At 41.1% G+C, this 17276-nt stretch overlaps 1 protein-coding gene and 3 non-coding genes across 4 annotated transcripts; 2 read left to right on the top strand and 2 right to left on the bottom strand.

The window, feature by feature from the left end:
* Window positions 1-488: 488 nt before the first annotated feature.
* On the bottom strand, window positions 489-701 carry LOC117395795 (small nucleolar RNA U3). The gene has a single exon (XR_004543708.3). It is a non-coding gene; the product is annotated as a small nucleolar RNA U3 (small nucleolar RNA).
* Window positions 702-4556: 3855 nt separating this feature from the next.
* trnan-guu (transfer RNA asparagine (anticodon GUU)) lies at window positions 4557-4630 on the top strand. Its single transcript has one exon. It is a non-coding gene; the product is annotated as a tRNA-Asn (tRNA).
* A 135-nt stretch (window positions 4631-4765) lies between these two features.
* trnaf-gaa (transfer RNA phenylalanine (anticodon GAA)) lies at window positions 4766-4838 on the bottom strand. The gene has a single exon. It is a non-coding gene; the product is annotated as a tRNA-Phe (tRNA).
* Window positions 4839-7885: 3047 nt separating this feature from the next.
* Window positions 7886-14359, top strand: LOC117399499 (uncharacterized). Its single transcript, XM_059006295.1, has 22 exons — window positions 7886-7978; window positions 8060-8118; window positions 8209-8298; window positions 8718-8845; window positions 8923-9069; window positions 9181-9261; window positions 9937-10107; window positions 10214-10310; window positions 10406-10626; window positions 10692-10842; window positions 10937-11145; window positions 11263-11380; window positions 11467-11666; window positions 11744-11858; window positions 11983-12152; window positions 12830-12882; window positions 12957-13084; window positions 13161-13350; window positions 13439-13580; window positions 13838-13931; window positions 14025-14129; window positions 14222-14359. The coding sequence occupies exons 1-22, from the start codon at window positions 7953-7955 to the stop codon at window positions 14329-14331; spliced, it is 2805 nt and encodes a 934-aa protein (XP_058862278.1). The 5' UTR covers window positions 7886-7952; the 3' UTR covers window positions 14332-14359.
* Window positions 14360-17276: the final 2917 nt, after the last annotated feature.

Here is a 17276-nt window from a genome sequence, read left to right as displayed (position 1 = left end):
CTGGTCAGCGAGAAGTACTGAATAACTGCTTGCACTGTTCCGTGTTTGTTTTCAGCTCATTGAAAGATGACATTCTACAATGACATTTATCCACTTTACCCTCAACAAAGGACGCCCTTCATCTTCAGCCTCAGCCAGCTCATACTCATTCTGGTGTTTTTAGTCCTTGCTTGCAGTTTCCTTGTTATAGTAACAGTCATTTCTAATGAGAAAACACTGTTTCCAGCTAAATGTGAGTGGAACATAGATTATTTTGTTCCAGTTTCGGACTGCAAATGCATGTAATGAACTTCTCTTCCACTAGGCGTCGCTTAAAACACAAGAATCCACTGTTATTTAATATTAATAACCCGCTTTCCAAACACTACACACTTAAACTAGATAATATATCCTATCTTAAAGAAACTTTCTTTTGTAATACATATCATATACCACGATGCTAACAAATTTAAAACTCCTTTTTATTTATCATTTATAAAATGTCACAAACCACTCAGACCGTGTTTTCTTCCTCCACCCTCAAAAGAGGGCAGAACAGTCATCAATGATCAAGAACAGCTACAGTGAAGCAGCATTCAAGACCCGCTTCACGCTCAGAAGAAAACACTGTAACTCCTCATCATGGTTAGCGAGACCAGACACTTTAGAAACGCATTTCACTAGAAACAAACTATAGAAATGATCCCTGAAAGTATAGTCTTAACAAACACAGGGGAAAACACCTTCCCTACTCCCGGCCTATATCACTGCAGTGATGGTGTCTGATTCAGGTTCCTTTCTAGTATAACACTTGTTCATAGTAATGTTAATTATTGCCAATGTGTTTCAAACACAAAATTCACATAATGAAATAACAACTCAATTAAAGTATAATGTAAAAAAGAGAAGATAAGTAATACCCAGGGTGCACCTCTCTATGAATAATTAAAAGAAACAACCAATCACCAATCTCTCTAGCCGGGGGCGGTTTCAGTCCCCGCCCACCTGCATAGTATTCAGGAGGAGGAAGGCTCTGGTCATTTCAAGGGTTTTGCTGCAAATGTGTTTCTTACCCTTTAAGTGCCGTTGTCCTAATCTGAGGCTACTTTGTCATTTTTGGCGCATTTTTAACAGGCATCTTATTTGAATGTTCTTTTAACTCTATTGTTATGATAACTTACTCTAATTGTGTTAACCGTAACAGTTAAGTCTAGATGTAACGTATCAGATTACATAAACACACCTTGTGTTCAGATTTTTTTTTTTTTAAATGTATGCGTCCTCTATGGGTAGAGGCAGATAAGATGTGTACCTGCTGTTTCTACACATTAACATTTACGAAATACACACACTAAATTGAAATGTAAAATTTTAGAAAATCTACTTTGCCAACAGAAGAAAAACAAGCTAGCAGAGGATGGTTTCGATCCATCGACCTCTGGGTTATGGGCCCAGCACGCTTCCGCTGCGCCACTCTGCTATGCCACTCTGCTACAGCTGCTGCAGTTCAGATGATCCGTTTTCTTTTCTCCCAAATACGGTATGCAAAGTATGCAACCTGCCCACTGATCACAAGCAGTTTTATCCCCCAGTTTCGGCTGCCAATTCCAATATTCAGTTTGTAAAGCATCTTAAATCGTGGAAAGCGCTCTTTGTTTAAAATTACACTGAAGACTTATTTTGTTCGACCAGGCTAATAATTGCAACACCAACGTCTGCTGTTCAACAAAACACAACACTCTCCAGTCTTCTGCAATCTGCTCATCACTACATGGCCACACTCTTAGCCCCAGCGACCAAATCTTCATTTACCACTGGATGGAAAACATTTACAACTTTCTGCACTCAAATCAAAATACATCTCATTCAGATTTAATGAACAGCGGATTGTAGCCTCCATCGCCCATGCAAGGGATTCTCTTCACTTAGCCCCCACTACCGTTAAAGCCTACATCTCTGGAATTCAGTATTTCTGCCGCCTCATCTCCGTCCCTTCTCCAACACTCCTATCCATCCCATCAGTTTGCTGACACTCAGAGAGATCCTCAAGAGCCCCCCCCTCCCTGCTGCTCCCTCCTGGCCCCTCCTGGCTCCCTATATCAATAGACATCCTTCACTCTTTAATCTCTACCCTCAGAAAAGGCTGCTCTGTCTATTCAATGACCTGACCATGGAAGTACTATGTTTAACTGCTCTTGTGAAGCACTTCCTCTGCAGGACTCCTGAAGGAACAGAGTGCACCCTGGGAATTTACCATGACAGCATCAGTGATTTACCGACTTAAAAAAAGGCAGCAGTTACCAGGACATCAAGGGAAATACAATGAATAGACTCGGAGTGTTAAGCCATTTCAACCATGAGGTCTTGTGACGGGGTACTGCCCCGTCTTTATGATCATGGTTGGGACTGGCAGGGAGGGGGTTAAAATTCCTCCCTGCCAGAAAAATATGTGAGAATGTGGCTGGAGCCCTAATTGACTAATCAGTAATTATTGAATAATTGGGCTCCAGCCACAGGGAATAAAAGCCAGGGGAGAGGCCCTGGCTAGGGGAGAGAGTTGAAGGAGAGTTCCAGAAGAAGCAAGAGTGTTTTTGTGTGTGCTGTGGTTTCAGTTTGTTGTTTGGTTCCAGTGAAGGCAACGCCCAGCCTGGAAGCTTTATTTTGGAAGTTTTGTTTTGTGTTTGTATTTTATGTTTAAAACCTTTTTGTTTGGCCCTCGTGCCTATTTATTTGATTATTTTTGTTTATTAAAAAACTTTATTTTTGAACTTAAAACTGTCTCTGAGTCTCAAGCCTCGGTCCATCCTGTCACAGGTCTTGTGAACCATTCCGTGCACCCAGATACTGGCCAGCTGTAGTAATTTTACTACAGAATACTACACCTTGAAGTAAAAAAAAAAAAAGTTAACCATGCCCAGTGTTAAACATGGTGGAAGTTGTGTGATGGTCCACAAGTTTCACAGCCCGGTCCCAGAAGCAGACCCCAACCCACGGCAAGTTCCTCCTTTCAATCAGCTGGTGTTCCATTAAACTCCACACTCTTTAGCCTCCCCGAGTCGGCCTGCAGCTTCAGGGAGCATTGCCTTCGCCCCATCCACTTGCTCTTCTTATTCTACTGCCTGGTCTTTCTTCACCACATTCTGTGCCCAGATTTGTATCTCTCTCACCTCCTATAACCTTCAACACCTCCTTGCCTTTATGACAGACCTCAGGCTATCCCTTAACCTGGCCCCTTCCTCCATCAGGAATTATCTCTCAGGTATACAGCACCAGTTCCTCCTCCGTTCCCCACCCAGCAGTCGGAGGATGCTGCCTGACCCAGCAGAAAGTGTTTATATCTAATCCTTTGCTCTTCTTGTGTCTCCCTCTCTACATCACCTAGCGGCCAGAGCATGCTGCCTGACCCGACGAGAAGGGAAAAATCTTCGTCCCCCTATCTTGTCCTGCTATCAGTATCTAACCTCAATGTTACTAAGCACCATTCCCAAACTCCAGCCCTCAATCTCGCCATCCCTCTCAAACTCCTCTCAGTCTTAAACTCTCAAATGTCTCGCCGCCCTCAAGCCTTCTAAGCAACCGGAGAAATCATTCTTAATATTTCACTCCCAATTTTCGCCTCTCAAGCCCTCGTAGGCAACCAGTGAAATATTAGTCAAGGCCTATTTAAAATGTTCTTATGTTCCCTAGAAATGACCCTTTCAAATATAGACTTAACTTTTATTGGCAGACCGTCGGCCCCAACTGGCAAGCTCTACTTCATATGATACAATGACTGGGCAACAACGAGGTGTTCCATTAACAATACAAACTAACTTGAGACAGCCAAGTCGTTAAAGCAGACCTTAAGTTTGTCATGTGATACAAAAGCAAGTTTTGGCATTTTTGCATTGCCTGCTTCGTCAAACAAGCTCGAGCCACAGCACACAGCTGCTGCATCGGGACACAGAGGTGGATTTTAAACCAACTGAATCAACGAGCTGAGACTACTTTTTGAAGAAATTGAAAACATACCTGTAGTCGAAATATCTGCTATTTAGTTAATTAATTTATTTTTTGAATTTGCAAATGGCAGACTACATTGCCAATGACAATCTGAATTGTTCATATCAAGCTGCGATGTAGCCTATGAGAATCGCTGGTACAATTCAAGGGGAATTAGCTCAAATGGTAGAGCGCTCGCTTAGCATGCGAGAAGTAGCGGGATCGATGCCCGCATTCTCCAAATAGTTTTAATGTATCTGCGTATTTAGTCCCAACGCATTATGGAGATAATTAAAAATTGTGACAATTATTTTAAACAGTCGCCTGCCCTACATGTGTATTTTAAAGCAAAGTCTCCTAATTTGTAATATTCCCCAGGCTGACAAACTGCAGTGCTCCCTCCATCGTATGCCTTCCGAGAAGCGGAGATTTTTTATATTTTTTGTAGCAATGAAAGAATTTGTCTTATTTGGGAATAAATATAAATGGCTTGGTTTGCTTGCATTGGTTTGAATACATGTAATTGTGATTACAGACTTTCCTGCCCAGTGTTGCTTTCTTCTTAGATGTGGTCTCAGTTTTGGCTGAGCAGGATGGTCTCTGTGGCGCAATCGGTTAGCGCGTTCGGCTGTTAACTGAAAGGTTGGTGGTTCAAGCCCACCCAGGGACGGTGCTTTATGCGTTTCTTAATCACATTAGAAAATGGCACTCTGCTATGTTATTATTTCCTCCAATTACACTGAAGAAGAAAATGTGTTCTGTTTTTTGGTTCAAAATAATATAAAACAAAAAAATTCTTGCTGTTTGCCGAAACCCGGGATCGAACCAGGGACCTTTAGATCTTCAGTCTAACGCTCTCCCAGCTGAGCTATTTCGGCTTGACAAGCCTCCTTTCTCGAGATAACATTCTTTTTTAGAAAAGTTGTAATATAATTAAGTACATTTCTAAACAATCCGATAGTAACATATATAATCTCAAAGCGCTATAATTTATTTCAGCTCTTATGAAAGACAAGTATCCTTGCGCATTACATCATCCCTTGATTGCGAAATGTAATATTAATTAATTGTGTATTTGTAATTAAGAAATGCAGCTACCTTATAATTATTTATGAAAGATTATAAAAATCAAACACTGCTACCAACTCCTGTGTGGAATTTCATAGAAAATTGCGCTAATAATTTAGAAGCTTTATTCCTACATTTTTAATGGTAATACTGACAATCCTTTATCAAGTTCACTGTACCTGTGTATTTGCATGGTCCAGTATAAGAAGGTATGATTTTTCTGGAGTTCTTGGTTGCTCAGTTCAACACCAGTCATCAGAGCTGAAAAACAACAGCAATAGGTACCTGGTATGGTAACTGGACCACATATCATTTATATCAACTGACTGTTTTCCTCCAAATATAATAATGCCAGTATTTGATATGTGTATACTAGAACATTCATTATATAACACCCAAGTTCAAATCACACCATCAGTTATAAAAATGCATTGTACTAGATAATGAAATTAGCACTGAAAGGGAGACCTGTAAAGTAGTTATAATGTGAAGATCATTATTTTTATAAGCATTGATTCAAATTCGAACTTACATGGTTGAACCTTCTGGGGCGATACCAGCTTATGGATCACTTTGTATCAGTCAGGTTGAGCTGCCATCAGCCTTTCTTCTAAACAAGGGATCCATCTGAACCTGAAAAAAGAGCATTTGTGACAGAATAGCAAGGTTGCAGTTAAACAAAAGACTTCAATTAAACAAATAGCCTAAACACAAAATAGTCACAATGGCCAAATAAAAGGTTTCTACACAAAACAACAAGAAATCAAAAAGGGGTTCACTGGGTGAAAACAAATAAACACTACTATACAATGAAAAAGAGAGATTATCTTTTTTAAAAAGCATGGAGTACCCATGTTCACGTTTTTTAAGTATTGCTTTCAAAACAAGATCATTTTTCAATGAAACTAAATTAAAAACCTGAAGTTAAATACAGTACTATAACGTTCATGGATACATAATTAAAAATAAATGATAGAAAAACACAATGTATCCGATACTATCAATGTACAATGCACTATTCTGGTACTATAATGCAGTACCACCATGATAATACGATTGTACTTTTTATTTCTAAGAAGTATCCTGGTATCTACAGTATAATGCAACACTACACCACGGTACTATATGGTACTATTTATTTTACCATGGTACGATTTCTGTTGTCCCGGATACAAGTATTACAGCACCATTATAACGGACAAATATATTAAATATAATTGCGCTTTGGATAAAACAGTCCCTCAAACAAGTTTCTAGCTGTTGTAAATATTACATTTTTAAAACTCAGAACTGACACCTATTGTAAAAATGTCAATCGTGTATTTTTATTGATAATATTACAAAACATAGAGTTTACTATCCACGCATTTCTACAGCTGACATTTGTAATACGAACATATATTATTATTGGCATTTTTAAATTTTTTACTTACTATACGTACGGTACTAGTGACAATTAAAATAATAGTGTAATAAAATTCTTCCCTTCAGATGATTGTATTTCGAAATAAACCAAAAGTCTTCACGATTCAATAATCTCCCGCCGTTGAGAACGCGCAGGATACTTGGGAGTTCTACGAGATCTGATTGGATAATTCCGTCACTTCATTCTTGGTAGCTCTGCGAAATCTGATTGGCTCGCTGCTGGTCAATTCTTGGTAGTGACACGGGCTATGATTGGTCAAAGCTACCAAGATCTTCCCAAGATTGCAGATCGGGTGGGAGGGAGAGCTGGCCGGGCTGGGGGGCGCACAGAAATGCACAGCTGAACAGAACACCCCCCCTCAGACATGTGCTGTCTATTCACGGGAACACACCACTGAACCAGTTAGTTCAGATGAGCGCTGGATACACAAGAAACAATCTGACAATTTCACAAATAAACCCGTTTGTGTTCAAACCTATGAGAGGTGGAATGTAACAACAATGTGAACTGCAAAAGACAGAGCGTCAAACATCAACGACAAAGTTCAACATTTGAATTGAAATAACAGCTGTCAAATAGACAAAGCACAACACTCGAAGATAATATGCCAAATTGAAAATTCTCAACACACTAATTGAATTAATTATACATAAAATAATGAATGTAATTAAGCTCAATAATTGAAATGGGAACTTGAAATCTTAAATAAATTGATTACAATTCAAATTTGCAACACGCCATCCGATTTGTGTTTAGTCTGTTCTAAATCAATACTGCGCGTTGTATTTCAGGTTAAGCGCTGTGCTTTCCATTTGCCACTTGGTCATTCTATTCCCCGGGACTGCCCCTGTCATGGCAAATCTGACATGCTAAAGAGATGCTTTGCACTGTTTCTTAAATCAAGTGGCCTCAAATAAATTGTCTACTTTAATATCTGCTTAGCCTACCTGTCAGTCTGGTGAAATTGTAAAAATGTGTAATTGACTTGTGGATGTTCACATCAGAACTCGAGCTGTCATTCTCGTCCCCTCAAACTGGCGCAGGCAACACATCTGCCTGGATTCCTGCATGATATAAATGTGTTTCTTCATTTGCGCGGCCTGCTTTTTATTATTCATTGGGGTTTGTTTACTACACGCCTCCATAGCTGAGCCTTTAATCAGACAGTCCTTGTAGGTGACAGTCCAGTTTGATCCGCACGTACTTCTGCCAAACTTAATTTCAAAGTACAATCTTCTAAATGGGTTGTAATATAATTTCAAAAGTTTTATTTATTTATTTATTTATTTTAATTAACGTACTGATTGAAAATTAGAGGACTAATATGAAAGAGGTGCGTGCATCAATTGCAGCTAATCAGCTCCCATTAACACCTGAACCTCTTTATAAACCCATTGCGCACTAAGGAACACCAAACTCAGCTACTGACGGTTTTGTTTTTATTATTGGTTCTTTATAACGGTGAAAGAAGTTCACGGTCGGGGCTGCCTTCGATTTAATGATGCCGTGTTGTCTTAGATTTGGGTAATTGTTGATCTTTTCTCTACTTTAGAAACGTTCATTTTATTGTGTGTTTCTCACTTGCGTGTTTTTTTTTCAATGCAGAATAACATTGCTGTTGGCAGTGTTAGTCACTGAAGTTTGGACGCAGAACCCCCCTCTAGGTACGATAACGGTCGCTTCAGCAGAGCTGTTCTTTCAGCTTCGTGTTTATTTGCCGGTTTTGTGTTTTCAAGTATCGTTGTCTTCTGCAGGCTCGGTGAGGACAGAATGTCAAGGGAGTGTTATGATGATGATGTTGGAGAAGTCTTTTGTTGGAAAGTATTTTCGCATCAATGTGATTGGTGAGTGATCATTTTTCTTGAATGGAAAGCTTTTGATGTTCAAAGCCTGTTGACTCGTAATGTAATGACGTGAATTAAGTACAGAGCACTCCTGCGCTGTATGGCAGCAACCAGCTTTCGTTTTTGTGAAATGCAGGGTATGAAAGGCTCTTGCGTTGGTTTTAAAAGCATGTTGCTGATCGCACTAAATAGACCTGTGCTGCTACAACCTTAGTCAGATTTGTTGACAAAGTGTGCAGAATTAGAAATCATTTACTCTAAACTTACTGTTCCAAATGGGCGTCTAATTCTACTAATATAAATAGTTTTTAAAGAATTGCAGTAAGTAGATGGAATGGGGGTGTTCACTTTGTTATATCTCTACCTTGCTTGATCACGTGTACTGTTTCTTAAAAGTCCAACCGAATTTCTTTCCATAGACAATAAGGGGGCGCTTGTGTCCCTCTCTCCAAGACTGGCCGCACAGTGTGGATATAGCTTAACTGTTGACTTTTTGGGAAATGCCAAGTTCCTTGCTTCTGTGCTGAGCTGCTTTGCTCAGAACACAGTGAGTCATCATTTTATTTCTTGTAAGCTTCTTTCTAATGGTGACATGCTGGGACTAACTTTAGCCTTTGTTTCCAGAATGATGAGACCTACAAGCTGACAGTACAAATCAGTGTCTTCTCAAACAGTGCTATGACTTCAGCTTCCTCTTATGTTCAGAGCATGACATGCCGCTATTCTCCATGGGCAGAGAGGGAGATTCTGTGTGAAAGAAACTACATGGAGGTAAAGGCTGTTGATGTGATAATGCTGTTCAGTATAACTTGTTGGGTTGTGTGGGTATTTAATTGTCACTACAGAAGTGCTTCACTCATGACTAATCTCAATTTTCTTTAGGTTTCTGTGAGAAGAGGTGTGCCACTTATTGAGCCGAACTTTGTTCAAGATGATCCTGATTGGTCCCTTGCATACCCTGAGGTAGAGTCATGTGACTTTGCATTTGCTTCATTCATGTCCCCTTGGTCTTGCCTATTGAAGTCTACTCTACTGTCTCGTCTAGAGGAAGCAAAATCTAACGGCCCCCTTAACTTTAACCTGTCTCCCAAGGGGGTAGCCATATTGGAATTGTGTGACATTTAAGGCATTGGCTTTGCATGCATGTATTCTGTGATTGCTTTGGTAAAATTTGATTGTGAAGAAGTTAACCCTTTCTTGTCTGTGTGTAAGCCTTGTATTTCAACCACTGAGGTAGTGGCTTCATATGTGCAGGGTTATAAACCCTTCATGCTTAAATGTGTCCTGATTTACCTTTTGAAGTCTGCTGCATAGGTGCAATTTCAGGTGTTGTCCTAAAGTTTGGTACACTGATATATTGGTCCAGTACAAATGAATGGCTGTAAACTCTGCCTGTATCGGATCCAGACCACATGCTTTCACGTAGGCTCTTTCGTACGCAGTTGTATTTGAGGATTTACTCTGTTCCATTAGAGATGCCCGGTGAACCTAGAACGGTTTGAGTGATAGGTTCTTAAACTTTCACCTTTCAGTTTTGGTTCCTGGTTTATTAAACATGACCTCTGCTATGACAAATCCTTTAGACTGGGGATGCTTTGTGTTCAAACTCCCTATTCTAATGAGGTTTTCTTCTGCTAGGCAACTGCTGCTGACAACAGCATCTGGAAAATTGTGTTCCATCTCCCAGCAAATAGAAAGACAACTATGACTGTTGCTCAGGCCATGACAAATGGCTATGGCATAAACACTACACTAACTCGAATTCTGGTTAGAGCTGCATACAACTCCACAGAAAGCCAGCCTCAGGTGGTAAGTAGTCTAGGCTTCATTGTTGTCTAGTACAGTATATCCAGACTATGAAGGTAGGTTTAGACTTGCTTTTGTTTTAGTAAAAGTTCCCCCTCCTCTCCAACAGATCCAAACTGTACCAATGGCTGTGCTAAGATCAACCACCTTTTATAAGCAAAGATGGATGGTCATGATGGTGGACACTGCAGTTACATGTCCTACTGGTGAGTAAGCTTATGGAGGGCAACGGTGCTCAAGAACTGTTCTAGGCTGAAGTGTGAATTTTCTATATCAAGTCTGTGGTGTTCCTTTCTGTCAGATGGCACAGCCTTCACAGAACAGATGATTACATGGAATGTTCCCCGTGTTCTACCTCCTCTTGTTCCGACACCACAAATTACTACCCTTGATGTTCAAATGGGAGTTGATGGCCGCAAGCTTGACCCTGCAACGATTCATAATAGAGATTATAAACTGGATGTCGGTCCCCAGCTAATCACTGTAAAAATTCCTGTGGGAGCTGATGGTGGATATTACAAGGTATGTAGAAGTTCAACATCTTCTCATTTTAAAGCTTGCTTCCTAAGATGCTTCTGTGCTTTCAGAGCCATGTATTGGACAACACCTATGTGATCTCTTACTCTATTGAACCAATGCTGGAGCATACCTGGCAAGATGGGCCTGAGAAGACCAAGTACACAGTACTTCATCCAATAACCACTCCTTTCATGCCTCGGCCACCAGTTGTCACAAACAGTATGTAGAACTTGTCCACATGCAGTAAATCAAAGGGATTTGTTGCAGTGCTCCACTTCATATCCTTCATTTTAACTGCATGCTTTAATTTCAGACACTGTTCCTAAAGCCAGAGTGTTCAATGTGACCCTGGGGACATTCCTGCCTGATGTGGAGCTGGTCAAAATTATAGTTGGACCAGAGACGTTAACTGTGCCAGAAGCCAACCTAAAAGGTTATAATGTCCAGGAGCATGTCTTTCCCAATGGATCCAAGACCTACACTCTCCAGGTGCCATTTGAGGACCCCAATGTGAAGCAAAAGGTAACATCCCACCTGTTCAACCATCCTATTGCCCTTTTGAAAACACTTGCTTCCTGTGGACGTGTTGCTTGTTGTCTGACTTTGGGTTTAATCCTACAAACCCTTGGTTTCTTTCAGGTAACTCCTCCAGACACCAGAACCTACATTCTGCCCCTGACCTACTTGCTGAATATACTGCCAGAGAATACACCCTTTACTCATCCTGCTGTAGTTGAAGCCATTCTCAAAGACATCAGTAAGTGTCTGACTATTTGTGGTCTACAACTACCCTTTTTTGACCAATCCAGTCCATTGCCCTGACAACTGCTCTTCCTCTTGCAGTTCCACCTACAGTAACTGGCTACTGTGATGGTGCTGCATTCTATACCATGGTAACATATGGCAACATGGGTCGCAACTGGATTCCTTTTGTGGGCTCAAGAGAGCTTGGTGGAAGTCTGCTTGCCCTGTACAAGTATAATGCCAACTCTACCAATTTCTGGATGACTGTCCCATACAATTCAGTTGATGCCACATATGAAGTAAGTGATGGAACTTTAAAATGTGTTTAGCTGTTTTGGGTTCAACACATTACTGACCTGATGTATTGTCTCTGTAGGTGATCAGTTCTTCGGGCATCAGAAGCAGACTTGACTTGACTTTGAAGGATATTGGGACCATGGTTGTGGTGGCTGATTTCTCTCTATCCTGCAGTTTCCCTACAAAGATGATTGGTAACTCTCCTGCAGACCAAGCTTCCTTTAGAATAGCTGCTTTTGAGATTTGCCAAAGGTTGCATTAAGTGATATTGAAGCTATAATCTGTTTCCTTAACCTGGCTCCAAATGCTGTGTTTCAGACTGCTTCACCAATGGAACTATGGCAGCTCTTGCTGTGAAAGTGGAATCTGTCCCCAGCTTGTCTCCAAGTCAACTAACTCTAAGGGATCCGAGTTGCCGGCCTCTTCAGTCTGATGCTATCAATGCGCTTTTCTACTTCAATGTCAACTCCTGTGGCACAACTAGAAGGGTTAGTATTGACACATTTTAAAGCTATATTTTGAGGAGGTTCAACATATTGACAAGGTGGCCACAACACCCCTGGATCAATCTGGGGAGCCATGGTGACCGGTGTTTCTATCCGCTGAATTACTTGCATGAATTCTGGACATCTGAAGGATGTCACCTTTTTGTATTGAACTGCTTGTCCAGTTGAGAGGTGCTGTGACACATGACTCTTGGTTATGGCATTGCATGTGCTGCCTAGAGACCTTTTGGGTCAATTGCAGTGAACTGGAAGGAGCATACTAACTGGGGATGATCCCGTGGTTAGTACGTAGGATGGGACTAAACTAGTACATGAGTTAATACCAATTGTAGCTCGAGTCACCAGCTGTATTCAAATGTGTATTTGCAACAAATCCAAAATAACTGCTGTTGCCCTCCTAGAGGTTACTAAAACAATACCAAATTAGTCTAGCAGTTTCTGTAGACAGACTTGTGGTATCATACTAACTGGAACAAACATGAGCTCCCGAAAATTCATGACCAACGCTTTTTATTTTTAAGTTGTGAATTTGATACTAAGTTAGTACACAGCTGGGGATGATCCGAAGTACCATATTAGCTAGTCTGCAACTTGGTATGCAGCTCCATACTAAATCTACAAGTTCATTGCAATTTGAGCCTTTGTGATTTCTCTTCCAGTTTGACAACAACCTCCTGACTTATGAGAATGAAGTGCTGTTCACATCTTACCGGTAAGGATTGCAATCAAATTGAGTATCCTTGTGGTTGAGGCTGAAACTCTCCTAACCCCATCTCCTCTTTCCAGGTTGAGAGTTGCCTGTCACTATCTGGTCAATGACACCAAGGTAGTACAGTTCTTGTACCAGAATAATCCTGCACCTGTAGTCCTGCCTGGCTTGGGGGACCTTGCGGTCATCATGCGGCTTGCATTGGGTATGACTTGGCAATTGAAATATAGATGCTCTAGTGGTGTGTTTCCGCCTATAAATTCTCCCTTGCATCTCTGCAGATTCAACCTACAATGACTTCTATGGAGCTCAGAATTACCCTGTTGTGAAGTACTTGCGAAGACCCTTGTATTTTGAGGTAGAGCTCCTGTACAGCAGGGATCCACAGGCTGAATTGTTTTTGGAGAACTGCTGGGCAACCTATTCTGCTGACAGGAATAGCTCTCCCAAGTGGGATGTTGTTGTGGACAGGTAAGATGCTGGAATATGGTATTGCTGCTACAAAACCTAGGAATTGGAGCTGTGGCTGATGTGCTCCTGACCTTCTTTCTCTTTCTAGCTGTGAGAACTCTGCAGATGAGTACTTGACCATCTTTCACCCAGTCTCCAGCAATGCAAGAGTGCTGTTCCCTTCCCATCTGAAGAGATTTGAAGTGAAAATGTTTTCCTTCACAAGCGGCCGGGATGCACTGAAAGGACAGGTAAAGTGGAGTGTTGGGATGGGGGTCTTGTACCACAATGCATGGTATGGATTGCTTTGCAAGCAGCAAATGGTCACTGTGCTCAAATCTTTAGTGAGTTGGAATGAAGACATATAACTGTACTTTTGCAAGAAACACTTGCTATGATGCAATATATTTGTGTAAAGAGGTTTTTTAATTTGGTAATCCTCATTGGATGATGGTACTGCCTGATCTATTGATGCTAATTTTACTTGACAAGGTGTGCTGTCTTTCAGATTTACTTCCACTGCAGTGTTGTGATATGTGATTCAAACCGGCCATCAGACAGCCTCTGTAGCAGACGGTGCATTCCAGGGAAACAGAGGCTTGGTAAGAGCTCTGTCTGTTCGGGGGGAGGGGGGGACATTTTGCATGCATTTTTGTCCATTTGTTTTGATGGACTCCTCCGAATTCCTCCTGTAGGTCGCAGTGCTGAAGGGATGGATGGTGGTGCAGTAAAGGCATTTGTGTCTTCTGGCCCAATTGAGCTGAAGAGAGATGGATCCCTTCACTTTATGCCTAGAAGCGGTAATATGCATGATGTGCACACAATTGCAGTTCAAGTAAAATATATAACTATCTCTTTATATTCCACTAACTATTTCTTTCTTCTCTTGCAGGCCAATTCAATGTGTGGTCCCTTCTGGGAGCTGCAATGGGTGTGTGTTCAGTGATTGTCTTTGTAGCTGGAGTTGTACATTTTTGGAAAATGCCCAAAAGTGTGTATTGATAAATAAAAATCTTGCTTGTAAAGACTTTTTTGGGTTGGGGTTTTTTTTTTTTTTTTTTGGTGGGTGCTTGACTAATTCTACATGGATTATATATTGGTGTGTCAGAATGGCCATGTTAATGGGATTCTCTCCTCTTACTGCATTGAATGCTTTGCTTGTTTCCTGATCAGGCCATTCTCAATATGGTGTGTTACTCAAGGACTCTTCACTAATTCACTGTGTGAACCCGGGGGCAAAGACTTTCTTTCTCCATTGAGTTGTAACCCTCTTTATGTTCCTTTTCTCTTTGACATGCTGCTTTCAGTATGCAAGTTTAGGGTGAAATTATCAACACTCCTATATATTATACCTTGTTCTAGCATCACAAAAATTGTGTAGATTTATATGGGCTGATTGCTTGTGTGTTGTTTTTTTTTTTTTTTTTTTTTTTGTTATGCAAGTTTGTATTCATATGTTCACTGAGGTTAATACGTCTTTTACTGGAAGTGGTCCCTGGTGAGAGCTCCAAGTAAGGTATTAGTTTAACTTTTTCAGTTTTGACACCGTACAAATGAGTCTTAAATATATATATATTTTTTTTTTTGGTTAAACAAACCACTACTTGGCAACATGTTCTCCATGTTTGTTTCGACTGTGGTTTATATAGTCTGTTACTGGATAAACTCATTTTACGAAACCTGTTCCATAACAAACCGGTACACCCGATGTGGGGAATCTTTAGATCCGTGCACCAGTCCGAACCAGAAGTTCCATTCTTTGAGCTGTTCGGTAAAACAGGAAGACTAGATATATATATATATATATATATATATATATATATATATATATATATATATATATATATATATATATATATATATATATATATATATATATATATATATATATATATATATATATATATATATGAGAGAGAAAGAGAGCGCTGTGTTATTGGAACTGAATTCACTACACCCGCTGGCAACCCCTTGTGTAATGTGTTTATTATATAGAGGACGTTGAGTTTGATGCGAGACTCGATCAGACACATTCATATTATTAAACCTGCTCGCAGACTCTCCGGCGCCATCACTCTGAGTGCTGTGTGAAACGGACCGAGTTCATATTTATATTCATGTTGGGTTAATCAGAGATGATTATCGGCGGCCCGTCTGTAGTACTACCGGAGATTAATTGCACAGTTTATTGTTATTATTTATTTCTTAGCAGATGCCCTTAGCCAGGGCGACTTACAATCGTAAGCAAAAACATTTCAAGCGTTACAATACAAGTAATACAATAAGAGCAAGAAATACAATAACTTTTGTTCAAGCAAAGTACAAGTTTGACAAACCACAATTCAATAATAGAGCAGGTAATAGTGATAGTTACATCAGGATATGATTAAATAGTGATAGTTACATCAGGATGTGATTAAATACAAAGTACTACAGGTTAAAAACTTGGCAGATTACAGTATTCTGAAGTACAGGATTAAATGCAGTAAAATAGGGGGCTGATAAGAGCAAAATAAAACACATTTACATGAAGGGTGATAGTGTCCCAGGATACAAACAGAGGAGTTCTACAGGTGCTCTTTGAAGAGGTGAGTCTTAAGGAGGCGCCGGAATGTGGTCAGGGACTGGGCAGTCCTGACATCTGTAGGAAGGTCATTCCACCACTGCGGAGCAAGGGTGGAGAAGGAGCGGGCTTTGGAGGCAGGGGAGCGTAGCGGTGGTAGAGCTAGTCTTCTAGTGCAGGTGGAGTGGAGAGGTCGAGTGGGGGTGTAGGGAGAGATGAGGGTCTGGAGGTAGCTGGGTGCAGACTGGTCAAGGCATCTGTAGGCTAGTACAAGAGTCTTGAACTGGATGCGAGCGGTGATCGGGAGCCAGTGGAGCGAGCGGAGTAGTGGAGTAGCGTGGGCGAAGCGAGGCAGAGAGAACACCAGGCGGGCAGCAGAGTTCTGGATGAGCTGGAGCGGACGGGTGGCGGACGCAGGGAGGCCAGCCAGGAGGGAGTTGCAGTAGTCTAGGCGGGAGAGTACCAGGGCCTGGACCAGGAGCTGGGTAGCATAGTTGGTGAGGAAGGGTCGGATTCTTCGGAAGTTGCTCAGGAAGAATCGGCAAGTGCGTGCCAGAGTGGAGATGTGCTGGGAATAAGAGAGGCAGGGGTCCAGGGTGACTCCAAGGTTCTTAGCGGAGGAAGAGGAAGAGGAAGAGGAAGAGGAAGAGGGAGAGAGTGTGGTAGATTCCAGAGGAACAGAGATAGAGAGATCAGAGGAGGAGGGAAAGAAAAGGAGGTCAGATTTAGAGAGGCTGAGTTTGTACCACTCTGTGCCGCGCCGTCCCGTTTGTAACACGGTACGTGAACTGCATTCTGCTAAACAAAACATAACAGCAGCAGCAGCAGCTCCATCTACTGGACAAAACCCAGACATACAAGTTGAAACAATGATCCAGTTCAATATCTACAAAGAATGAACAAGAAACTATTAGCGCAGACCTGAAAAAGAAAATATTATTCAAAACGGTTTAAAATCAAATGTTTAATTGTTAATCTCACCATTTTTAGTTCCTGTGGAACTACTTCTCTCAGTGGAACACAAATAAAAAATATTAATATTAAAGTCTTCTTTATTTACCAACAACACCACACTCCTAGACCCATTTAATAATAGCAATAATACACTCCAGGGTGTGTGTGTTATCATGAGATATATCACCACTTCCTGGGCGGTTGAAGAACTCCACTTCGTCTAGTGCCTCCCAACGCACCCAAGGCGTGGTGATATTACCTCATGATAACACACACACCCTGTCGTGTATTACTGCTTCATTAATGTAGTCATTAGGTTTATATGTCACATTCCTTTGTTGTCACTGTATTGATTTAGATATTCGGGTTGGATCCTCGGAAGCCAGCGGAACTCCAGCGTTTCTCCGACAACCACTGATAACCCCTCCCG

This window comes from Acipenser ruthenus, chromosome 32 (assembly GCF_902713425.1).
Source record: "Acipenser ruthenus chromosome 32, fAciRut3.2 maternal haplotype, whole genome shotgun sequence".
Classification (NCBI taxonomy): domain Eukaryota; kingdom Metazoa; phylum Chordata; class Actinopteri; order Acipenseriformes; family Acipenseridae; genus Acipenser; species Acipenser ruthenus.
The sequence above is the reverse complement of the archived record's forward strand: the minus strand, read 5'-3'. Positions and strand labels throughout refer to the sequence as shown.